This window comes from Poeciliopsis prolifica, unplaced genomic scaffold (genome assembly GCF_027474105.1).
Source record: "Poeciliopsis prolifica strain line A6 unplaced genomic scaffold, Auburn_PproV2 SCAFFOLD014, whole genome shotgun sequence".
Classification (NCBI taxonomy): domain Eukaryota; kingdom Metazoa; phylum Chordata; class Actinopteri; order Cyprinodontiformes; family Poeciliidae; genus Poeciliopsis; species Poeciliopsis prolifica.
The window spans coordinates 8,497,280-8,518,188 of NW_026562389.1; the positions used below are offsets into that span (position 1 = coordinate 8,497,280).

The following is a 20,909-nucleotide window of genomic DNA, read 5'->3' on the forward strand; positions in this document are numbered from 1 at the left end:
TCGTAAGTCATATCCACATATCTTCAAAGAGTTGTTGTGGCAGGAAAGATTTGTGAGATACTGCACAGTTCTTCCTTTCTGGATCCACCCAGAGACTCATGCTGGTACAGTGGTGCAAGCTGGACCGAGCGGGTACACAAGCAGTTTGACTGGCTTGTTGTTTGGCACTTTGATTTATGTCAAAACATCTCCACCACCATTTTCCCAATCAGACCATGTGAGCTAGCAAGAGGCAGAACCATCATTCCATGGTCAAATCTTGATGTCCAAACCTTTTTATTAATTGTGGTGCATTCGGTGTCCACAACAAACACCGAGAGACTTTGGAGAAGCTGACTACACGCACAAAATGACATCATCAGAGTGTCGACCACATGGTGAGGAACACTTTACCAATGCAGACACACCCATTTTGGCTAAAGCTGAACCATTAACTGTTTAGTGCCAGACTTGACAGTTGAGAAGGGTCTATAGTAATATTTTTGAGTGATATCAAAATACTTCACTCAAAATATTTCAAGTTAAGTTTTGAGTTAGACTTTATTGCTTCTAACCACAAAATGAAATAGTTAGACATATTGCCCCTATAAAAACTGCAGGTGGTTTTTTGTTGCCAATTTGTTTTTCCCTGGCGGAGTCCAACTCTCACCAGAAACGAGCCCGGCTTATTGCCGGCAATGCGGACCAGACTCTGACACTGGTCATACAGGGACCTGACAGCCCGTATCAAAGGGTTCAGTACCCCATACTCCTGGAGAACCCCCACGGGGCTCCCCGAGGGACACGGTCGAACGCCTTTTCCAAGTCCACAAAACGCATGTAGACAGTTGGATGAACTCCCACGCAGCCTCCTGGATCCTGCTGGTACAGGGTCCTGGTGTGTAGGACCAGAACCGTGTATGTATCCTGGTACATGCTCAGCAAAATGAGCAGCATTTTAAGATTAACAATATTTTTCTTCTGTCTCCAGCTCAACCAGGTTGCAGAGGATCCTCTGAAACGGCCGGTGGTTTATGTGAAGGGCAACGACGCCGTCAAGCTCATGAACATCGTCAACAAGCAGAAGGTGGCCCGGGCTCGGATCCAACACCGGCCGCCAAGGGTAAGAGTTCACCTTCACGCCTCCAACTTCAGAGCAAAGATGCTGCTCTGAGACAGATCTGAAGCACATGTTGGATCACGACAAAGACGTGGAAAATGTCTCTGAGCTTCTACTGGTGGTGAAAGTTTCAGATGTAGGAAACCCGTGTAAATTCCAGCTGTGAAATCATTCTGTCTTTCTTCTGAGTTGCTTGGTGCCCCGAGGCTGAAAGCTTTTTCACAGCTCTGTGACAGATTAATATCAGTCGGTCAAAGGCCTGTTTGTTTGCTTGGCTATTTGATAAAAGGCCAGCAAGGTTGGAGGTCAAATAACTTAGCATAATGAAATTCTGGGATAAAAGGCCGTTTTGTTTTTTTTCTGGTGAGGAATAAAATGAACTTCTTTGAAGTATTAGTATTCGCCTTTTATTCTAGATCTTAACCCTCAATTAAGAACAAAGCAATGAGTTTTATGAGTTTAATGGGACACAAATAATCAAATACTGGAAAAATTGACGGAAAAAAATGTAAATCTGTCTTTCAGTTCTGAATTTTGTTTGCTACATAACAAAACAAAATTCAGAACTTTTTTCAACCGCAAGATGACAAAACAAATCTGTTAAAGGGAAAGGTAAAAAATCAGTGTGACAAAATTTCAGCACTCAGTCATCATTTAGTGAAAGGATCAGGAGCGTTGAGTCACGCTGTGAAGAAAAGTCATTAATAATATTAAGCGATGTTGGACAGCAGCGACATCGAAAAGTGAGGAAAAGAAATGGAAGCTGATTCAGGCAGGTTGCCGAGAGGGTCCATTTTCTACAGGGTCCATTTTCTACATAATCTCCTTTATTCTCATATTCATGGCCTAAAGCGAATGGCTGGAACAAGGAAGCCTTTTCCTCCAAAGAAAGCATCTACGTCCATCTAAAATCTCCCAAAACCTGGAGGGAGAGTTGATTATAGTCTAATGAAACCATTCCTGACCAATTCCTACAGTGAAACATGGTGGTGGCTGCATCATGTCAGGCTTTCTGGTTGAGCGGATTGAATTATTCCAAAAGACCAGTACATTTTCTCCCAATATGCTCAGCTTTCTGATTAAAGCAATAGAATAAGAGGTATTTCAGTAATAAGAATCACAATTAGTTCATTTTGACTGAAAATGTCTGTGGTCTGCTATAGGGAGATTTTCTCAATAACTGACAGATGAACTGATGAACTTTTGCTCAGCATTTTGGGTAAATATGACCAAATCACTTCTACCAAAGAAAACTGAAATCTAAATCTGAATAAAAAGAGGGTTAAACAAAATATTGCACACTTTCTTTTCCCCATAACAATTTGTCTGTTCAGTCGCGTCAAATTTGGTTGTTAACCAATGCAAAGTTGTAACTTGAGAAAATTAGTGTCATAAAACTTATATACAAGGGAATACATATTTTAAGTGAATAGAAATAAATAGATATGTCTTTGCAGTCAATGTGAACCTTTTTTATTTGCTGCATGTGGAAATTTCTTAACATTGATTATTATTTTTTATTAATTTTTTCCACAGCAGCCTACGGAATATTTTGACATGGGCATCTTCCTTGCTTTCTTCGTCGTGGTGTCGCTGGTTTGCCTCATCCTCCTCATCAAAATCAAACTAAAGCAAAGGAGAAGTCAGGTCAGTAACTCACTCAGCTACAAACATGTGAGCGCCGAAGCACAAGTCTTTTTTTTTGTTGTCTTTTTCTACAGAAGCTCCACTGCAGGCGTCGAGTCATGCGACAGTAGCTCCGCCGCTGATGGATTCCTCTTGTGTGTTGACAAAAGCCTCTCAGTGGAGGCTTATGTCGAGATGCGTGAATTGGAATTAGCATTTAATTAATGCTGATGAGAAGCCGGCTGACGGCGCCAAGCACACAGATGTCACGACAGGGCAGAAAACCTGCAGGGGCATCCGTTAAGATGAATGTAATCCAGCCAGGAAATGAGCTGCCTGGTTTAGATTTTTAATTTTCCTCAGAGTGAGCTGATGCGCTCTGATATAGGCCAATGTCTGGCTCAGTTTTGATTTTTATTATTGATGAAATTAATTCAGAGCTTTCCTCAAAGCCTCGTCTTGGAATTATGTTTTGGCCAAAGTTTTATTGTTGATCTGTTGTCTCCATCTTAACCATCTACAATTATCAACACAATGAAGAGGCAGAACACCCACCTTGCGGTTTAATTAATTGTTAACAGAAATATTTCTTTCTTGAGTTGCCATCTGCTTTTAATCATCAAATCTGTTGGACATGACTCATGAGTTGACCTCTACAAAGTCATTTATCCATTAAGGTTACAGGAAGCAAATTATAGACAAAGAGGATAATTAGACATCTGGCTCCTAATGTGGCTTCTGTGAATGTTCCTTACATGTCACCAGGGCAAGTCTTGACTTATAACCTCCACTCTCTGCCATAGCTCTGATCTGGGATTTATAAATGCTTTAGGAAATGATTTCAGCTATTGTGCAGATTCCACAAAACTTTCTCAAACAAAATATATATCTATATAATTTTTATTTTTCTGTGTACTGCAGAGCTCCATGAACAGAATGGCCATCCAGGCGCTGGAAAAGATGGAGACGCGCAAGTTCAAGGCGAAAGGGAAGGGCCTGCGCGAAAGCAGCTGTGGAGCCTCTGATTCGCTGAGCAGCAGCTCCACCTCTGACTGCGCCATTTGTCTGGAGAAATACATCGATGGGGAGGTAAGAAAAGAGTCCATTTTATGGATGTTGTGGCATAAAACTTGATTAAAAAAAACTTTTTTTATTGTCCTTTCAGCTGTTTCATATAAGTGTCACTATGTTTTATTGGAATTTGGGAAAGTAGTTAAAAGCTTTGAAGTATAACAAAAATGATGCTTGTTTTTCTAAAATCCGGTGCAACAAATTACCTTCAGAAGAATGCTGATTTGTAAAGTGCCATTATTGGGAAAAAAACCCAAAAGAATAAATCTGTTTGAAGCTTATCACAAGCCGTGTAGGAGAGATTCTGCAGCTGCTCTGGTTAAACAAATGTAAACTAACATATAAGTTTTCATGATTACTTTTTGTTTAATTTTTATTTTCAAAATCACTAATTTTGTGGTGCTACCTTAGAAATATCTGCAAAGGATTTTGCAATATTTGCATTTCTGTATGATGGGAAATGTGACTTTTTGTTACTCACAATATTTATCACACTCTATAACTTGGCATCAAGTAAGACTGATGCAACAGTGTAGTAGAAGTAAGAAATACTGCCGCCACCATATGGGAGTTAGCTGTCACTTAACACTTTTTTTAACCATTCTTTGCTAAACAAATTGCAACAAGCTCATAATCTTACCGTAGTGTAAAAAATGTGGAGATCTGTATTTTTTATTTATTTATCTATTGCATGAATTTCTGCAATTGTGTAGTCACAAAAAGTTTGATTTACAATGGCCCATTAAAAGTCCAGGGTGAGTTCTGAAAATTCTTATCTGCAGATGCTAAATTAGTCTGAATGACTTTTGCTATTTTCCAAGAAATTATGAGAAAACGGAGAGATCTCTAGATATGCAAGATATACCTTAAAAGCCTACAAATGTTCCTCCTTCAAGCATTCTCTACTTTCAGTTATCACTAAAACTAATTAAAACATACTGAAGTTCAACGGCTGACAAGGGTTTTTCAATGTACGTTAAATGTTTGGCTTAATGGGATCATATATAAAGAAAGTTGACCTTTGTGTTCATGGAGCCACTGAGTTTGTTTTCTGTTCATGACATATTCTGCAGACATGAAACAAAATTGCAGTGGACAATAGAATGGAAGTCCCCCTGATGTGCTTGGGGACTGCAGCCTTGAGGGGTTTTTTTCTTCTTCTTCTTTCCGCCACCTATTTAGACATTTAGCTCAGTCTTTCACAGCACCTGGAGAGATAAGGGGTGCCCAGAGTACACCAGGCTGTGATTACACTTCCTGTCCCAGCAGCCCCTAAATATGACCTTCTTTAAATCTCCATGGAGTTACCGTCAAAATATGTATCCCAGTCTTGAACTTTAGGGTTTTACTGTAACTGCATTGCTCATCATTTATTCATGGATGCTGGAGGGACAAACCCTGCTGCCTCAGGGGGCACAGAGTCTGCGAGTGTGTGTTCTCTGTGGTTATGAGTTTTTTTGGTGAGGAGAAGAAAACACAACAAAGCATGGCGCCAGGATTGCACAGAAGGAAGTGGCGATATAAAAGGCTGAATGGCATCAAAGCAGTTTTTGAGGAGTGAACTCAGCGACAAAGGCTTTGATGGAAAAGAGCTTGAAGATGAGTCATGTATTAAGCCATCGAGTTTTAAAGGCAACGAGAGACTTCTTGGTGGAGAACGTTCTAACTGTTCCAGCTTTTGTCTTCAAATTCCTTTTAGCCAATATGGCAACTAAATCCAATTATATTTATACTAATACTCAAGCGTGAGCTTCTTGTTTTGTTGAGAAAAAACATGTTATTTTTGTTCTAAATCAGTTTAGTTTGAGGCATGTGTTGAATCTTATTCTTCAAGCTATGGGCTGTATTAAACCCTCAATTGGGAATTGTGTGGCTCTGCTGCCACCCTGTGGACAGAGGCAACATAACGCATTCCCACAACCAAATAAATAGCTAACAGATATTTACACCAAATATTTGATTTGAACCATTACTCATGTGATCCAGTAGATTTTTTTTTTTTGATATGCATTCATGAAGTTGGCCTTTAAAATATAATATTTTGGGCGATTTTATTAATGACTGCTCAGATGATGAGCAGGAGGGATTGCTGCAAAGGACTCAACTAACCTAATCTGAGATTGACTGGTTTATGTTATAATTAGGACTAAATTCAAATAGAGCTATACACATGCATTGTAGTTCATTTAATTGATCATATACTTATGCTTATAATGAATTAAAACCCCTCTGTTTTGGAAAGTACTTCAAAGTTACATTTTTTGTGAATTGGTGTCACCTAAATAAACTGAATTGATTAATTCCTCCTCTTTTCATTTACAGGAGTTGCGGGTGATCCCTTGTGCTCACAGGTTTCATAAGAAATGCGTTGACCCCTGGCTGCTTCAGCATCACACCTGTCCCCACTGTAGACACAACATCATCGGTATGTTTTCTACATCAAGCCCATGTGCTTGGGGTTCTAAAAACAGCCCAACCACTTAAAAATGCCGCCTGTTTTTTTTTTTTTTTGTTGTTGTTGTTTCTTTGGTGTCTACAAAATTAGCGGAATATAAAGTCACAAATTAGTAGGCACTGCTCGTTACCTAGTGACCTCAGCAGAGCTCAAGCACGTTTTACAACTGTGTGCAATACAACAGCTGCTGGAAAAGACAAGTGTTTTGTTATCTTAGCATCCGGAAACCACTTGCTGCACTCTTGCTGGTTGTGCAGGAGGCTCCGCTTATGCTTTTCAATAAATTGTGCATCTATTTGCAGCTCTTCTCATGTGCAAATGTAAAAGTTGCATTTTGAGGAACGTGGTCAGAAGCAGCTTATTTGGATTAAAAGTGACAGGAGGCTCTACAACAACTTATTCCAAAAGCTTAAAATGGGCTGAATTGAGCAGACAAAAGTCATTATCTAAGAATTTGATGTTGTGAGAAATTGTAATGAGTATGTGTTTTTTATATGGACCTGTTTGAACCTGTTCAAGGTCAAGCTTCAGTCATTTTTAGCAAATGTTTAACCATTTGTTATTTTCTTTTGTTCTATGATGCAGAACAAAAGAAGGGAAACCCAGGACCAGCATGCATGGACCCTGGCAGCTCGCTCCATGGCAGGCAGCGGGTGGTGCTGCCGGTCCACTATCCTGGCAGGGTGCACCGTGCCGGCCAGGTAACGGCATACCCGACCAGAACCAGCATGGACCCTCATGGCAACCCTATCACCGTTCTCACGGTGGACCAGCACTCGGACCCTCAAGGCCTGTACCCACCCCAGTCGACGTCGGCTTTCCTCCGGAGTTACCACCCCGCCCTCCATCTGGAACATTCACTCAACCCCCACCACTGCAGGTTGGAGCACCGCGGGCCCCCTGCCTACTCGGCGCAGCAGCATCATACCGCTTTTAAACGACCCAAGTTCCATGGTCGCAGTTTCTCCCGAGCAGCTTGTTTTTCCCAGTATGAAACCATGTATCAGCACTACTACTTCCAGGGATTGTCATTCCCTCAGCAGCCAGAGGGGGCGCAAGGGCCTTTGGCTGGGCAGCTGGGAGGAGGGGCAGGAGCCCACAAGGGCCACCACAGCAGAGCCTTCCAGCAAGGACTCCTGTACCCCACAGTGGTACACATGGCGCCTCCTTCTTCTTCACGGGTAGGGGACAGTGGCAGCACTTCTGGCCTGAGTTGTTACCATGGCCACCGCTCTGTGTGCAGCGGTTACCTGGCCGACTGTCCAGGTAGTGACAGCAGCAGCAGCAGCTCAGGCCAGTGCCACTGCTCCTCGAGCGACTCCATGTTGGACTGTACCGAGGTCAGCAACCAGGGGGTTTATGGAAGCTGCTCCACTTTCCGCAGTTCGCTGAGCAGCGACTACGACCCTTATGTCTACAGGAGCAAGAGTCCCTGTAGGGGCTCCACGGGGGAACCGGGTGCTTCGGGTTGCACCACCGCTCCCACTGAGGACTCAGCAATCCCCGCTCCACTGGGACATGACTGCCTCCAGCTTCCGGCTGGCGCATCGGGATACAACTCGGGGGACCATCACTCCAACTGCAGTTTGGAGCCCAACTACAGCAGTCGTTTGTCACTGGAACCCAGGGAGAACATTAACACGAGCACTACCTCAGCTGGGGGCCCAGAGGCCGCTGCAGCCGACAGGGGGACGGGGGCTCAGGAGGAGTCGGGAGAACTTGGGGCTGCAGCCTGTAGCTGCTGTTTTGAGGTGATTCCTCCCAATGCAGAAAGCAAAGGGCAGGACTTGGACCAAGCAGGGCCTGTAGCCTCGGGACACTGTCAACGGGGTGTAGACTTTCAGAGTTCCTCCCCTAAGAACTACTTCACACCCGAACACTTGTATCCTCCTTCTGAGCAGGTGAGCTATGAAGGGCTGCCCTGCTGCTTCTACAAAGAGATGAAGGTGCACAGGGCCACGGCGGGACATTTCACGGAGGACTACGCCGTTAATGTGCAGTACGCCCACTCGGACTCGGATGCCTGCTCAGGACAGGGCTGCTGCGAACTCAACCACAGGATACCCATAATTCCCGAGGACACAGACTGTGAAATGGGTTTGGGGGCAGAGACCCAGAGCAGCTTTTTACCTGTGAGCATAACAATGGAGGCAGAGCTGCAGACAGGGGAGCACCAAGAGCATAAAGAGAGGTACTTCCCCTCAGGACAGCTGGGTCAGGCAGAGGAGACGAGGGCTTTATTCCACCCTCAGCTCTCTGCGAGCCTGACCATACAGGGAACTAGTACTTCAACAAATGAGGGAGATCTGGGAATATGAGCACGAGTCCGGAAAGGTACGCTGTCAGCAAGTCGTTTAAAACCTTTAGTTGCCTTGCTCTAAAATTGCTCTCTGAGCGCTGAATGTTATCATCTAAGATTGTGTGGATTTCTACTGAAATGGTATCGTTTCCCCCACCCCCTAAGATAAGCAATGCATCATGTTCATTCCTGTGGCCCCAAATGTCTCAAAGCTGATTAGGCTCATTGGCATCGACTCAAAGGTTGTACGCCACCAAGAAAGGCCCTAATTTTAGATAAAATCAATATTTAAACAATTTTGTAAGTGCAAGCTGAAGGAACAAGAACACAGTGGACCTCTGCTTATTCAGATTTTTCTTCTTTTTTTTTTGTAAAGCAAATCAAAAAATATTCGAACGGATTGGGAAATAAAATGCCTTCACTTTTCTTAGTGTTGATTGGTGTAACCTTGCTTCTGCAGTAGTGCCAGGACCGTTTCCACTGAGTGTATTGTTGCATATTATGATACATTTGGTGTCTGAACTATTAAAATCAGACAGTTAAGCAGTTTTAGAGGGACCCCCAAGTATACATGGGATCAGCTCCTACAAATACCAGGGGTCCACTGTCTACTATTTATGGAAGCATGTCTGCATTTGTATATTTTCTGTATTTGTGCAGATGAATAATGACAGCCTATAAAGCTAAATAATTATATGGATATAGCTATACCAAAACAGAAAGACATGTATTTTTTTTTCTTGTTTATTTGAAGAGCAGAAAAATGGGTCTCTAGTTGTGGGCCCACATAATAAAATACAGAAGAGCAAAGAAATGTGAATGCAAGGCTGACACTGGTTTATATTATAGTCACTATAAAGAATTTGTTTATGCATTTCATTTCTTTACATTGTGGCCTATCTGTATGACATAAGCAACATTAGAGCCTTATTATAGTGAGATATTAACAGTGATCTGAAACACTGCGTAAGGTCAAAATTCAGACTCAATTTGTGTCAGGTGTTTTGGAAACCCGAAAGAAATGTATTTTTGCTGTCAAATAAGCAGTTTCCTCTATGAGGTGTGCTCTTATACCAGTAAAAGATTCTAGTTTGCATCTTAAGGCCAAAGGAAAGTAGCTAAAGTTGTATCTCATAAGGGTTCCTTATTGTACTGTGACTTTTTGTTAAATGATGCAGTTCTACATACCACAGTGTATCAGTTTGAATCATAACGTGCCGTGCATAATACATTCATGCAATATCAATGCTTGTCATTCATGCCTTTCTGTTTGTACTGCAGACTGTTTTGTTTTTATACTGTTTCTATGAAATATACATGTTCTCTACACAGAGGAAAACCTGAAATAACCCTATTTATGAAAGTTAACCCAGTGCTGTAATCAAGTGAGAATCTAATCTTTGCCTTTGCAATAGAGATATGTACCTACGGCAAATATAACATTTTCGGGTACTTGAGTCACTATTTAATTTTTCTGTTGTTTCTAGCACTTAAGATTTAAAAAATGTGTAAAAAATTAATATTTTTTAATTTTCTAAGAATAATTATTTTCTGTCATACGATTACAAATGTTTAAAAAGAAAAAGAGGCTAGAAATCGATCTGTGTATATTCTGTACCTGTATAGCAAACACATTTCATAAATGGAACTATGTTCTCTGAATATTTATTTGCTAATATATTTATCTTTAAGCCATGTCTTATGTTCAGTGTATGAGCGTTTGAGTTATTTGGTTGCTTTTTGTTTTCTTTTTGAGAGAAAAATCACTAACATGAGACTTTGTATATACATGGTAATTGCACACAAGACGATTAAATCTTCTCTGACCAAAAAAACTGATTTTAAAACTTTAGTACTATACAGTTTTGTTAAAGTGTACAAAGATGTGTAAAATATACAGTTTAATTCAAGCAACTGTGTGTATATTCTGTTTTATTCAGATTGTACAGAAGGTATCAAGTTATTCTGTTGTACTTTTATTATAACTTCATTGAAATATCTTTCCTAGTATTTAAACTTAGATTATTTTGGCAAAATTCTAGTTTTAAAAACTATTCTTTTTTTATATCAGTTTATGTAGTTTATCTCCATTTTGCAAGATGTCAGCAAAACAGATTTACTTGTGATTGTTCAGGTAAAATCTTTTGCTACTGAAATATTCTTATTGGTCAAATGCATTTTTCTGATTCTATGAAGCTGAATCTTGGATTTTCACATTAATTAAAACATACCTCATGTGTAATAACTATAAATTTAATTTAAAAAAACAACTATATTTTTACTTGGTCATGAAATAATGAGAATCTCATAATTGACATCTTAATTGGAGCAAAATAAGCAAACTATTGTATATGAATGACAAATTCAAACACTAAAATTAGTTATTTAAGGTTTGATTTATTCAAATGAGACTAATGTTGCAAAAATATTTTTGTACAGCAGAGGCAGGACAAACAAACTTTAGTGCGGAGTTATCTGAATAACCATAAGTGCAAACACAAAAAACACTTTCCACATATTACAATAAATAACCACTGACTTCTGCATTTCTGTCATTATGCAGCAGAATCTGCCAAGAGCCTCTGAGGCTTCGTGTCTGAAATCAGTCCGTGACACATCAGCTTCGACAGTTTTTTTTTTTTTGACTTCCTACGGGAGGCATTTAGAGTGCAGCTCACAGTTTGAAACCTGAGTGAAGAGCCACCACTCCACCTGTGAAGTTGAAGTACTGCACACAGAAGAAACCTGCATCTTCAATCATTCCTTTGAACTCCTCCTGCAGAAGAGAAGGATAAAAAGGAGAATCCACAAAGTGACATGCTGTAAAGTTTCTGAGTTGAACTGCAGTTAAGCTTAACTTTGGAACTCCTTCAGCAGCAGTCTTTGAAGCAAGTTTTTTTCTGATTTTATATAAGCAAACATTTCCAACATGTTTCCTTTTAATTTGGAAACTTATTTTTTCTTTCAGAGAACAAATTCCGACTTTAAAATGTACTAGTGGGAATGTGGCCATGATGGTGCTTCCAGCGTTCACAACAAGACAAAACAGAAAAATTTTGTTCTCTATTAAAATTAACTACAATCAATGTGTCAAAGCCAAATCCAAGACTATATTTCAATAAACCCAGAGGTTTATTCACTTCACTGTTGCCACAACACAGAAATAGATTTATATTTCAAACCAGAAATTTACAGAGTTGTGCCTTAATCAACTCCAAAGTTTCCAAAACAATTACATCATCATTTGGTCTTCCTCTCATTGAATTAGTTTGTATGTAAACTTAAGATTTTTAAGACAATCAATAAATCTGACATTTTTTCTTTCTCATTATTGTGGCATTTAGCAAATAGAAATTATTTTGGTAATTCCAACTGACCTAAAACAAGGAAAGCTTGGACTGATTTAACTTTATACAGTGAAGAAACAATTTGGTGTATGTGAACTTATGCTTTCAAATGCATATACTATTCAGTACATGTGATCTGTTCCCTCAGTTTTATTAACAGCTTAAAAAATCAATTTAAAATGCATCAATAATTTTGCCAAAATAATCTAAGTTTGCTTCACTCATTTAATATCTTGTCAATTCATTATTAATATTATGCAAACTTCAGATAAATGGTCAAATATTATCCTAAGATAAAAATATTACCTTTCTCAATGTCATAATTTTTGTCTTTACTCGTTGCTCACAAAATAAGTATGAGCATCAAATACTGATAAAATATAGAATAATCTTTTTTAAAATGTTGATAAGAGTCACCTAAATACTACAAAATAACCATACTGGAAATACAAATCTAAAAGAAATGGACAATTTTTTTCACCTGATCAGGGAACTTGCGAATGCTCTCCACCAAATACTGATATGACTTCCAGTCTCCAGCGATCACCTCTCCTAAAACTGGGATCACCTGGAAGCTGTACGTATCGTAAAGTCTGAAAAGTGAAAAGAAGACAAAAGTTATCATTTCAGCTCAAAAGAAATTAAGCTCTAAATCTTTCAAATGTTTCAAACATCCAGCTCCATCCAATCATACAGTGTTACATTTAACAATGAGACTTACTTTGCAAGTACAGGATTGGTCACTTTGCTGAACTCTAAGCACATAAATCTTCCACCGGGCTTCAGGACACGCAAAGCCTCTTGAAGGGCCTATAAACAATAATGAATGAATTATTAAATTATTTATTAGGATAAATATTTGTTAGCTTTTTATAAAATCTGTCAGTGTTTTATTTTTAACAAGGCCTAGTTTGAGGATCCCAGCTCTAAGTGGAAAGTCCTGATCGCGAAGTGAAATTGTCTTTTTTTTTAAATGAATGTTCATTTATATAAGTGTTCTCTGTCAGGAATGCAAAAAAATAATTCCATAAATAAGCTGGCTAAAGCCAAAAACTAATAAACATTTGATAGAGGACTGAGGAATATAATTTGTTAACATTTTTCTATGCATTTAGATTTTTCCCCCACCTAAACGTGGAAAATGCTAAAAGCAAATTCACTTTTTCTAAGAATGTGCATATAAGAAGTATTTATTCAATAAAGCTAAAAAAGAACGATATATCCTAAAATAAATATACAAACTTCAGGCATCTGAATCACAGTTTTCAGTTAATGCTTCGACTGTGGATAAGTTCACAAGATATAAAATTTACACAACAGTACAATTTTCATTATTTTATTATCATAAAAAAATTCTTATGGATCACATCTGATAACATTTTCCCTAAAAAAAATGTCAATTTCAATCTTTCAATTTTCTCTTGATTTAAAATTTGCCATGAAAAAGAGGTCAAATGAATCTAAAAAACAGTTTTTAACTAACAGGCTGTACTCTTATGTGTTTAAAGTAGAGTTATTGAGTGCAATTTCTCCAGGTTTTCATAATTTTCTCTGTTACCTGATCAATATGAGTGACGTTTCGAATGCCAAAGGCGATGGTGTAAATATCAAACTGGTCATCATCAAAGGGCAGCTCCTCTGCATCTCCCACCACCCATGACAGCCCTGGTACACAGAGGCAATCAACAAACAGCAGCTGTTCATCAACTGAAGTGAGTCTTCCACAGTGCTAACTTTTATTTAAATTCTGATCTGCTTTTCAGTCCTTCACACCAACTTAACCTGCACTCGTCTGAAGCCTACCCGATGTGATGCCCAGGCTGTCCGCTCTCTGTTTGCCCACTTTCAGCATCTCCTTGTTGATGTCACAAACGACAGCCCTGGACTCCTGGGGTCTGTCCTGAGTGGGATACTTGTCAGAAATGTCCTTCCATGATGGGGTCTGGCTGGACCCCGCTGCTCTGCGCTTCTGTCTCTCTTGTTGATACAAAACATAGTCCAGGAAACGAAAAGAAATATCGCCTGGGGGTGGATAAAGGCACAAGATGCAACTGTGATGCCAGCGGAGGATTCAGCTGGACGATCAGCAAACTTGTGTCTACCTGTTCCACCGGCCACATCGAGAAGCCGAGCGCCAGGCTGTGGGTGCATGACATGCAGCAGCATGTCCTTCCACAGCCGATGAACGCCAAGGCTCATGGCGTCATTCATGACGTCATATTTCTGCGCCACATTCTCAAACACCTTGTAGACTGAAATTAAAAACAAAAAGGACAAACTGTTACAGTAAAAGCTTCTGCAACTAAATAAAAAAATACAGATTATGGAGAGTTTACCATGCCAAAGAGTCAGAGCCAAGGTTAAAGAAGAAATTAGAAACAAATAACATCTAAATGTAAGAACTAATAAGCTGCCTTTTGCATTATGTTATAACTCTCTTTTTTCCATAGGAATGATCTTTAATCAAGAACTTAAATTTAAGTTGCTATTTTAAAACCACAATTTAGTCAAACATTTCCTATTGAAAGTTCATTAAACATGTTTAACTCTTTTATCATTCTTACATCACATGTGTTTTGGGGAGTATGCAGCTACATGCTACTTTTTGTTTCAGCTCTTATCATTTTAAAGTACTTCATAAATAAAGCTGGTAGGTCATCTGACTTTTATGTTGTGAGGTTATAAATGTCTTGTCTTCTGCATGTGAATATGATCATAATACTCAGTGTTTTGTTTGCTTAGGTACTTTTCATTAAGCATAACCAGTCAGTCAATTGAGAACTGGAATAATTTAACTGATTTTAATAGCAAGTGAATATAAACAATTTTAACTTGGTTATCTTGCATTCAGTAAATATGACGGAAAATTACATATTTGCAGTTTATATGAAATTCCGTCCTTGTGTGTGTTAACCCTGCATTAGTTCACCTGGTCTGAGCACCAAAGCTGTCGAGATTAAAATAGTTAAGGTAATTATAGTAGAACCATAAAGCTAAATTATAAGCCGAACTTTCAAACAAATCCTCAAGCTTTGTTTGAGGATTTGAACTCCCCCTAAAGGTTTACGACGAGAAAAGAAATAAGGGTGAACAGCTATAAACAACGAGATTTCCAACGGACTTCTGTGAGGGTCGACCTGTCTTCACTGACTTACCTCTCTTCGCCTTTTCTGCCTCGGGCACCGTTTCAAACCCGAAGTGTGTGCTTCTGTCCTCTGCTGTGTCGCTAATGCGGCGAGAGGAAGACGGGCCCAAACAACAGCCAGTGGCAGCTGAAGAAGTAATGCTTTTGTGGGAAAGGCGAGCCAGGCGACGGACCAACAGCCTCACGGATGCCGCCATGTTGCCAAGTTGCGCAACCCAGCTCTTCTTCCTCTGATGAGGTGACGATGGATTGCTGCGGCTGCTCTCTGCTGGGCAACTGTGGAATTGCAGTGAAATGTTAAATCCTAATCAGGTGGTTTAACAGTGTTGTCGTTTCACTAAAATCTTGAATCAATCGTGATAAAATTAATTTGGGTCCTACCGTAGCGATGCATTACGAAGCAAGGCATTTCAATGCCTCCATGCTATGCATTGAAGTCACTTATTACTCAAAATAAGTGCCCCGTCCTTTCACCGTTAATGCAGCTGTGCATTTTCTTGTAATGAAGTGCCACAAAGTAGACATCTGATTTTTACTTTTCCAAAAGTAAAAATTAGAAGGCAGTGCATTAACATGAGCACAAACATTAGGATTTTATTTCCAAATGTTTTATTAGAAGGCAACACATTTGAGAAGCTTCAATAAGTACATATAGCATTTTCCTAAAAAGTTCTTAAGTATTTGTAGTACCTTGAGGGCAAATCTGTAATCTGATTCACTTTGGCCACTTCTTGGGGGGGGGAACACTGAAAAACATGACAATATTAAAAAGAAAAGCAGATCGAAACAGTCAAGTTGCTCCATCACCTGTGAACTATTTTCCCAAAACATATTTGACTAAAATCTCAGAGAAGAGGAACTAATGCAAATCTGCCTGACTCCAGATCTCTGAGTACAAAAAGGGGCAGCTTTTGTCCCCCTTTCTTCTCACTTTCCTATCCCTGCAGTAACCAGACACTGCCTCCTTTTGTCTCATTGTTCCCTAAATTACTTGTCGTCTTGGATTCAGAGGGATCCGCTTACAGCGGAGTCTTTTCCCCGGCTTTGGGAAGGCTGACCACAGGGGAGCTGCAGGCTCTGACTTTTTACAGGAGACAGAGAAATGATGAGAAAGCTCCGCTTAAAATTTCTAAATCAAAGGCCGTAGTGGAGATAGGCTCTGGTAGCTTTACAAATGAATGGAAACAACTGTTTTATTATAGAGCTGAGTTACAAAGATAGCTCTTATATTCTGCCACCATTAGAGGGAGCAAGAGGATTTTGTTTTCCAACAGATGGCCATTCCTGCAGATGCTTAGGAATGTGAGGCACCGTAGAAGTTTCTTATAGGATGTAGGACTGAGATGGTTTAGCTATATCTTTTGGATCAGATAATATTTTTTTCAGCTAATATGAGTATTATTCAACAGAGAAACAGTCCCATAGCATCACAGATCCTCCACTGTACCTACAAGTGGTGATGAGGTCTCTGCACATGTTTGGCACGTGATGATTTGTTTTTACAGAAACTGACTCATTCTTTTGGTGTGATGCCTTTGTACCCAGACGTTGGATTTCACAAGCACCCAGTAGAAAAAACAAGAATCTCCCCCTGCTGTGAATACAGAATGATGTGATTATTGCCAGTATAAATCCCCTTTTATCAGCTCCGACTGTGTTGTAAAATATCTCCCCTTTGGTGTTTCAAGACATAAAATAGAGAGAAATATATGATCAATTTCTGTGGCTCTTACTGGAAACTTAAAAACAACAGCAACAGCAAAATGAGTCAGAAAATAGTTGTGAAAACAAAATATGTGTGTAGGTTTATGTCTGGTTGAACGATGTCTGTGCCCAGTTCATTCTTTTTTGGGGGGATTTTATTATAATCCGCAGGGGGGCCCAGAAAATCTTTGGGAACCACTGAATTAAGAAATAATCTCCAGAGTGCCAGCTTATCCCACATCTTCCTGTGTTTTCTTTTTTTGCTTTTGGTCCTCAAATTATAAAGCTGGTCTCCTGCTGATCCCTCCAAAACACACACGTTTCACCTCAAGCCCAGAGGGAAACCAACAGGTCACACATGCTTCTCCAAATCCTTATTGTGTGATGGGTCTGTGTCATCATTGCATATGTGTCATAAGTATCTAGCTTCATGAAAAAGTAAAACAAAAAAAGAAACTAAGGAAGGTGGAGCAGATGCCCAAACCTGCAAGCAATGAAGCCCTGATCCATTAAAGGAAAAAAGATGTTCAGTTTTGCTCTTTTTTGCGCAAGAGGCTTTAAATGGATTGCGAGGGAATGGGATTTGCTTGATCTGATATTTGTGGCCCATATGCTTCTCAGGGACTGACGCTGATTATGGTGATGATATGAGGCCTGTTTTTTCATCATGATGAAGCAGAAAAAAGAAAAAGAAACAAACACAAGTCAGCCTTAAGAAACATGCATACAGTGTTTATTTACAACCAGGACACATTAAATAAAACTACAAAGATACTTCACTTATACAAAAGATAGATTATATCCCATTCACATACAAAATAACAATAATTTACTGTATAAATTAACATTTCACTATATTTTGCTATTTACAATTTGATGAAAACAACGTTTTGGCCCCTTGTGACAGTTTCCCACAGGGCCTATGCTATTGTTTTCATGTCATTGAGCACTTCAGGACATTCGCAACAATCTGAAGGGGGGGAAATGCAACATTTTTGAGTACTCCGAAAGAGACGTAGCGTGGAATTTTCCGACCGACTGGAGGACGGGACAGAAGACGGGAGTTTGCATAATTCACCGGGCTAGCCAAACAAATATACCCTTGTTAGATACCAACTATCACATTTGGTTAGTTTGTGTTTGATTTGAAAGCGCATTAATTTCCCCGTCCCACTCCTCTCCACGCATGGTCAGCTCTGAACATTGCAGACCCAGGGGCGTCTGCAATGCAATGACTGCAGCTGAGCAGAAGACAGCATTGAGTCAATTTTTTATTTTTTTTTTTTACAAACTTCTAATTGGGAGACAGCGATGCATTATTCTTGTTTAATTGATTCAGATCCTGCATGAATCTGCGCATTGCTTCAAGTGCTCAGGTTGTTGATCAGGTCATTTTGGTTCATTTTCACCATAATCTAAATGCAACCCAGGATAAGTACCATTTTGTTTTGTAAGTACGAGCAAAACTAAGTGCATTGAGTGAAGAAACCACCTCAAGCATAATAACCCTATGCAAGAAAAACCAACTGCTGATGGCACAGTAGTAGATTCTGACCTTTCTGTGGTGGTTAATATGTCACAGCTGCAAACTTAACGGCGGCTTGCGGGTGGCACCGCTGAGCACTTTCTGAGTGTACCGTTTATTTCAACCTATCGGGCCTGAAATCTGCGTGACAAGTCCAAAAACTCGAGAGTCTGTTGATTCTCAAGACACTTTAATGCTGCCTAAGCGTTCCACTTTTGAGCTCGCCAAATGAGGACGTTTAAAATAAAAGCAGATGGGACTCTCGAATGGTTTGCTGAGACAATAAAATCAAAGAGTGGTCATAAATATCTCTGTTTCCACAATGAATTATAGGGTATACAACAATATTCACCCCCTTTCTCCTGCAATCAAAAGACTGAGAGTTAATGCGAACAATATGTTCAGTAAATGTCCAAGACTACAAGTAAGAGCATACAAATTAAACAAAATATAAGTTTTTTATGAAGAGTTGCTTTCCTGATGGCGGCAGATCTACTTCCCCTCACACACAAGGTCTGGCATTTTTTCCAACGAGAAATCCTGTCTTGGGAATCTCACTCCTCATATCTTCATCAGTTCTGAAGACTGTGAGGGTTCCCGGTCGATATAAAGACAGAAACAGATGTGTGGAATCTGATGCAGGGGAAGAGGAGATCCTTAAGGCACTTGAACACCATGAAACCGGAAAGACTCCCACCCACAGCCCAAGCAGGAAAAACAAGCCCCCAGATCTTCCCAAGACTCCCAAACTGGCAGCTTGTCAGGAAGAAAACAAATTCCAAACCTTCCTGTGACTTCTTCTGTCCACCCAAACGTTGGAGCAAAAGGTGGGTGAGGGAACTCTCCTCCACTCTGATCTGCACCTAAAGTGCTGTGATATCTCAGTGTACTATTGATTTCCTCTCCTCATATACCCAGGTTATCATGTCAAACACATCAAAGAGAAAAAGAAAGAAACTCAAGATTAGCATTTACAAACAAAATAGAAAAGACAAAGATATACAAGTCTTTGGAAGGAAACGACTGGCTTTTGACAGAAAATGTTCTTCTGTATGAGGCAGTTAGGAGTTTAAGTGAAACTGTTAAGCTTTGACTGCAGATGTTTAGGTGTGAGTTTTCACTGACAAAGCTGCAGTCTGGAGGGATTTTAGAGGTATGCTGATTGCTGAGGACGGCTGTGATGGATGAAAATGGCCCCCTACGTGTTAAGATCTTCTTCCATCCAGTCTTTTAGCTCTCCTCTCTGTCACTGTGGCCCCTTATGCCCCTGTGTGACCCTCCTTCTTTGGTGTTAAGAGGAATGGGAGTGCCTTGTCTTTTTTTGTTGTTGTTTTGGCCAAAAGGCCATTTAAGCTGCAGTCACTGAGTCAGTTGCCATTAGTCACTCAGTTGTTTGCTTGTTAGTGAAGCGCCTTGTTGGATTTCACTGTCTCAGGGCCACATTATCCGACGGCCCTTGAGCAGAGTATTTGTGGATGGCGATAAAGGTGGAGAGCAGCAGCAGCAGCATTAGTGGCCCACTAGAGGGCTGAGGTCCCCATGGTGGTTCTTTAGCTTCTTCTTGAAGAGGGAGATGGTGGAGGGCCGGTACAGGATGATCCATGGCTCGGAGGACACTGTGCTCTGGCTGCAGCTGTCTGAGCCACTGACTGTCGGGATGTTCGGCGTCCTGGAGGAAAAGATAAGCGGGAGATTAAACAAAAAGCAAAAAAGAAAACTAAACTCAGAGCAAATACAGAAAACACTCTAGTACTTGTTATTAATGTTAATTTTTGACAGTTTAATCTTTCTCCAATATTTCCGGTGGTCAACTGGAGTTCACAATTTGAGCCACTAGATGGCACTACATCCTTCAGACTGGATCTTTAATCGTCCACCTTTGGTAATTTTGATATCAAAAATCTACAATAGTAACAGTTAAAATGGTGTAAAGTAAGGAGTTTATTGAAATAAGGGGTCAATAGAAAAAATATAATGATTCTGGTGTGGAAGAATATTTATTCAGTTGTTTTTTTTTTTTTTTGCTCGTTTGTTTTCGTCCAATTTAAATGTTTCAGATTACAGAATAATTGAGGCAGTTTCAATCATTTATTTATTCATTTTAATCTTCTGTAATAAAACTGAATTTCAAAGAACCTCTGTTCCTTTTGCAGTTCAGATTTGACCAGTAAAAATAGAACATTTTGAGCTGGAGACGATTAAATGCTGCCCAGATTCTAAAAGCCTTTAAATGAGGAATCTCTGAATCACACATCAGAATGGCTAGTCAGGTCTTTAGTTTAATTTTGTTCACATTGTTTGCAACACCAAAAATCAGTCACAGAGAAAGTTCACATCGACTGGAGTTGCCAAAAGCAACTCCAGGTTTTGCTGCCCATAGTAGATTAAACAATTTTGTTAATAAAATAAAATCAGCAACAAAAATAATGGACAAATATGTTATTAAAATAGAGGCATACAACTAGTCACATTTCATGATTTAGGAAGCATAAGATGATGATTTTAAATTAGCTCAAGGTGACATTTAAGTCTGTTTATACTGAAACTGAATGTGGACTTACAATAGTCTGATCCAAGACGGACATTGTTGCAAGCTACTCATTTTGCTCTTTTTGTTTGTGAAAGCAGGTAGCAAAAT

General features: G+C 39.7%; 3 protein-coding genes across 7 annotated transcripts in view; 1 reads left to right on the plus strand and 2 right to left on the minus strand.

The window, feature by feature from the left end:
* znrf3 (zinc and ring finger 3) overlaps nt 1-10,460 on the plus strand; it is a 72,843-nt gene extending 62,383 nt beyond the window's left edge. The window contains exons 1-6 of one of the 3 annotated variants that reach the window (XM_055040000.1): nt 799-897; nt 971-1,102; nt 2,636-2,746; nt 3,647-3,814; nt 6,119-6,221; nt 6,837-10,460. In XM_055040000.1, coding sequence (XP_054895975.1) covers nt 1,043-1,102; nt 2,636-2,746; nt 3,647-3,814; nt 6,119-6,221; nt 6,837-8,569 — 2,175 coding nt within the window. In that variant the 5' untranslated portion in view covers nt 799-897; nt 971-1,042 and the 3' untranslated portion in view covers nt 8,570-10,460. Of the gene's footprint in view, nt 1-798; nt 898-970; nt 1,103-2,635; nt 2,747-3,646; nt 3,815-6,118; nt 6,222-6,836 lie in introns of those variants that run through there. The other 2 variants (XM_055039999.1, XM_055039998.1) reach the window with 2 other exon arrangements.
* A 467-nt stretch (nt 10,461-10,927) lies between these two features.
* Nucleotides 10,928-15,245, minus strand: coq5 (coenzyme Q5, methyltransferase). 2 transcript variants are annotated; one of them, XM_055040002.1, is made up of 7 exons: nt 15,053-15,245; nt 14,000-14,149; nt 13,701-13,874; nt 13,456-13,562; nt 12,619-12,707; nt 12,379-12,490; nt 10,928-11,326 (listed from the first exon to the last, which is right to left on the minus strand). In XM_055040002.1, the coding sequence occupies exons 1-7, from the start codon at nt 15,237-15,239 to the stop codon at nt 11,225-11,227; spliced, it is 921 nt and encodes a 306-aa protein (XP_054895977.1). In that variant the 5' UTR covers nt 15,240-15,245; the 3' UTR covers nt 10,928-11,224. The 2 variants fall into 2 exon arrangements, with proteins under 2 accessions (XP_054895977.1, XP_054895976.1); XM_055040001.1 differs by having other exon boundaries at nt 13,701-13,919.
* A 2,212-nt stretch (nt 15,246-17,457) lies between these two features.
* The window catches only part of kremen1 (kringle containing transmembrane protein 1), a 68,270-nt gene continuing 64,818 nt past the window's right edge, over nt 17,458-20,909 (minus strand). For both annotated transcript variants that reach the window (XM_055040005.1, XM_055040004.1), the window contains exon 9: nt 17,458-19,940. In XM_055040005.1, the coding sequence (XP_054895980.1) occupies nt 19,781-19,940 (160 nt within the window). In that variant the 3' untranslated portion in view covers nt 17,458-19,780. The remainder of the gene's footprint in view (nt 19,941-20,909) is intronic.

What these genes read in the sequence shown, in the direction of transcription:
- coq5 (XM_055040001.1), bottom strand. Translation starts at nt 15,239, where the DNA reads ATGGCGGCATCCGTGAGGCTGTTGGTCCGTCGCCTGGCTCGCCTTTCC. An exon ending in GGCAGAAAAGGCGAAGAGAG is followed by an intron (nt 14,150 to 15,052) that starts GTAAGTCAGTGA and finishes TTTTAATTTCAG; the next exon opens with TCTACAAGGTGTTTGAGAAT. An exon ending in CGATGTGGCCGGTGGAACAG is followed by an intron (nt 13,920 to 13,999) that starts GTAGACACAAGT and finishes ATCCACCCCCAG; the next exon opens with GCGATATTTCTTTTCGTTTC.